We start from the raw sequence: 2500 nt of genomic DNA on the forward strand, positions 1-2500 counted from the left end.
ACTCTCTGCTTCAACGGCTCCAAATTACTGAAAACATTCAGTCTAAAATCTTGAGAAAACTTTGCATATTTAATTTCCCGGCCTCAGCGTTGCCTTAGTAACCTGACAGACTTCACGTTCTTACCTTTGACGAGGCCGAACTGGCCGATGTGGTAGCCGTGATCAGACGTGTAGATGATGTAGGTGTTCTCCAGCTCACCGGTCTCCACCAGCATGTTATACAGCTGAGAGACAGACAGACAGACAGGCAGACAGGCAGACAGACAGGTAGGCAGGTAGGCAGGGAGACAGAGAGACAGGTAGGCAGGGAGACAGACAGACAGACACTTTTTAGGTATGTGTGTGTCTGTGTGCGTGTGTGTTTTTGTCTGTGTGTTTGTGCGCGTGTGTGTGTGCGCATATGTGTATGTATGTGTGTGTATGTGTGTGTGACAGTGTGTGCGTGTGTGTGTGTGTGTGTGCGTGTGTGTGTGTGTGCATGTGTGTGTGTGAGTCTCTGTGTGTGTGTGTGTGTGTGTGTGTGTGTGTGTGTGTGTGTGTGTGTGTGTGTGTGTGTGTGTGAGTGTGTGTGTGTGTGTCTCTGTGTGTGTGTGTGTGTGTGAGTGTGTGTGAGTGTGAGTGTGTGTGTGTCTCTGTGTGTGTGTGTGTGTGTGTGTGTGTGTGTGTCTCTGTGTGTGTGTGTGTGTGTGTGTGTGAGTGTGTCTCTGTGTGAGTGTGTGTGTGTGTCTCTGTGTGTGCTCGTGTGTGTGTGTGTGTAGTGTGTGTGTCTCTGTGTGTGTGTGTGTGTGTGTGTGCTGTGTGTGTGTGTGTGTGTGTGTGTGTGAGTGTGTGTGTCTCGTGTGTGTGTGTGTGTGTGTGTGTGTGTGTGTGTGTGTGTGTGTGTGTGTGTGTGTGTGTGTGTGTGTGTGTGTGTACCTTCTCCATGCTGTCGTCCCACAGACAGAAGCGTCTGCAGGCGTTTCCTCTGCAGCATGTTGGTGAACTCCATGTGGATGGGCTTCATGGGGCCGGTGTAACGCATGATCCAGTGCTTATCCTGGTTCGGAGCGTAGTTATAACTGGGAGTACTGGGAGGGGGGGAGAGAGGGAGAGAGAGGGAGGGAGAGAGAGAGGGAGAGAACATCATTTTCTGCTGGATAACTCTGGGGGCCTATTTCAACGATCTGAGGTCACAGCATGAAGCGCCTGCTGCAGGTGTGTTTAGGGCGTCCTAATCCACTTCTGCTAGTTTGACGGCAGTAAAAAGGGTCCGTGTGCCGGGGTCATGGTTCTAAAGGGTTGTTCTTAGTGTCTTCATTAATCAGAGGTGTGTTTTGGGCGTAACATGCAATCAACCAATCAGAGATCATCTCCCATTCCCTTTAAAAGCCAGGCGCGTTTGGACCTTGGAGCATTGCTGTTATGATGGAGGATTTGCACCGTACACACACACACACACACACACACACACAGACACGCGCGCACACACACACACACACACACACACACACCACACACACACACACACACACACAGACACGCGCACACACACACACACACACACACACACACACACACACCGTGTTAGAGGATATTGGTACAGTGTGTTCTGCGTGGATAATGAATGAGTTTCTCCTCATCAGCTTCATAATTAAATGTCCACGTTGAGACAGAAATAACCCAAAGCATCGCTTTCGTCGCAGCTCAGCTTCCTCCTGACTGCACAGCTGGAAACATCTGCTTCACTCGCAGCAAACATCCCATCAGCAGCATCAGGCAGCGGGACAAAGAAACAGCCGACATGTGGAGCTACAATCACGTCAACAGGCTGCTAACGCTGAATGTCTACCCCTGAAAAACGCCCCCGTAAGTCGTTTGTTCAACAATCACAACCTGTATTTACTGTCATAGTGGTGGCGCCCTCTAGTGGCTGTAGTGGTTATAGGGGGAGAAAATAAACCAAAAATGTAGCCAAGTTCATGGGAGCTACTGGCCGCAACATCTGCAAAAAACGAAGTGTGAAAATACTCTAACGCTAGGTTACTGGCACACACTACCTTTAATCGCAAATGCGTCAAATACACTCAGTAACACACACACACACACGCAGATATCAGGGAGGATTAATCCTTCAGGGCTGCTCCATTCTTCAGCCGGATTACAGCGGCTTAGTGTGTCTGTGTGTGTCTGTGTGTGCGTGTGTGTGTCTGTGTGTGTGCATGCCTGTGTGTGTGTGTGTGTGTGTCTGTGTGTGTGCATGCCTGTGTGTGTGTGTGTGTGTGCATGTGTGTGTGCGCGTGTGTGCAGGTGTGTGTGCGTGCCTGTGTGTCTGTGTGTGTGTGTGTGTGTGTGCGTGTGTGTGTGTGTGTGTGTGTGTGTCTCTGTGTGTGTGTGTGTGTGTGTGTGTGTGTGTGTGTGTGTGTGTGTGTGTGTGTGTGTGTGTGTGTGTGTGTGTGTGTGTGTGTGTGTGTGTGTGTGCATGTGTGTGTGTGTCTCTGTGTGTGTGTGTGTGTGTGTGTGT

General features: G+C 50.0%; 1 protein-coding gene across 6 annotated transcripts in view; it reads right to left on the reverse strand.

The window, feature by feature from the left end:
- LOC144513655 (extracellular sulfatase Sulf-2-like) overlaps positions 1–2500 on the reverse strand; it is a 59821-nt gene that overhangs the window by 24972 nt on the left and 32349 nt on the right. For all 6 annotated transcript variants that reach the window (XM_078244824.1, XM_078244826.1, XM_078244828.1 and 3 more), the window contains exon 8: positions 125–224. In XM_078244824.1, the coding sequence (XP_078100950.1) occupies positions 125–224 (100 nt within the window). The remainder of the gene's footprint in view (positions 1–124; positions 225–2500) is intronic.

Source organism: Sander vitreus, unplaced genomic scaffold (genome assembly GCF_031162955.1).
Source record: "Sander vitreus isolate 19-12246 unplaced genomic scaffold, sanVit1 ctg310_0, whole genome shotgun sequence".
Taxonomy (NCBI): domain Eukaryota; kingdom Metazoa; phylum Chordata; class Actinopteri; order Perciformes; family Percidae; genus Sander; species Sander vitreus.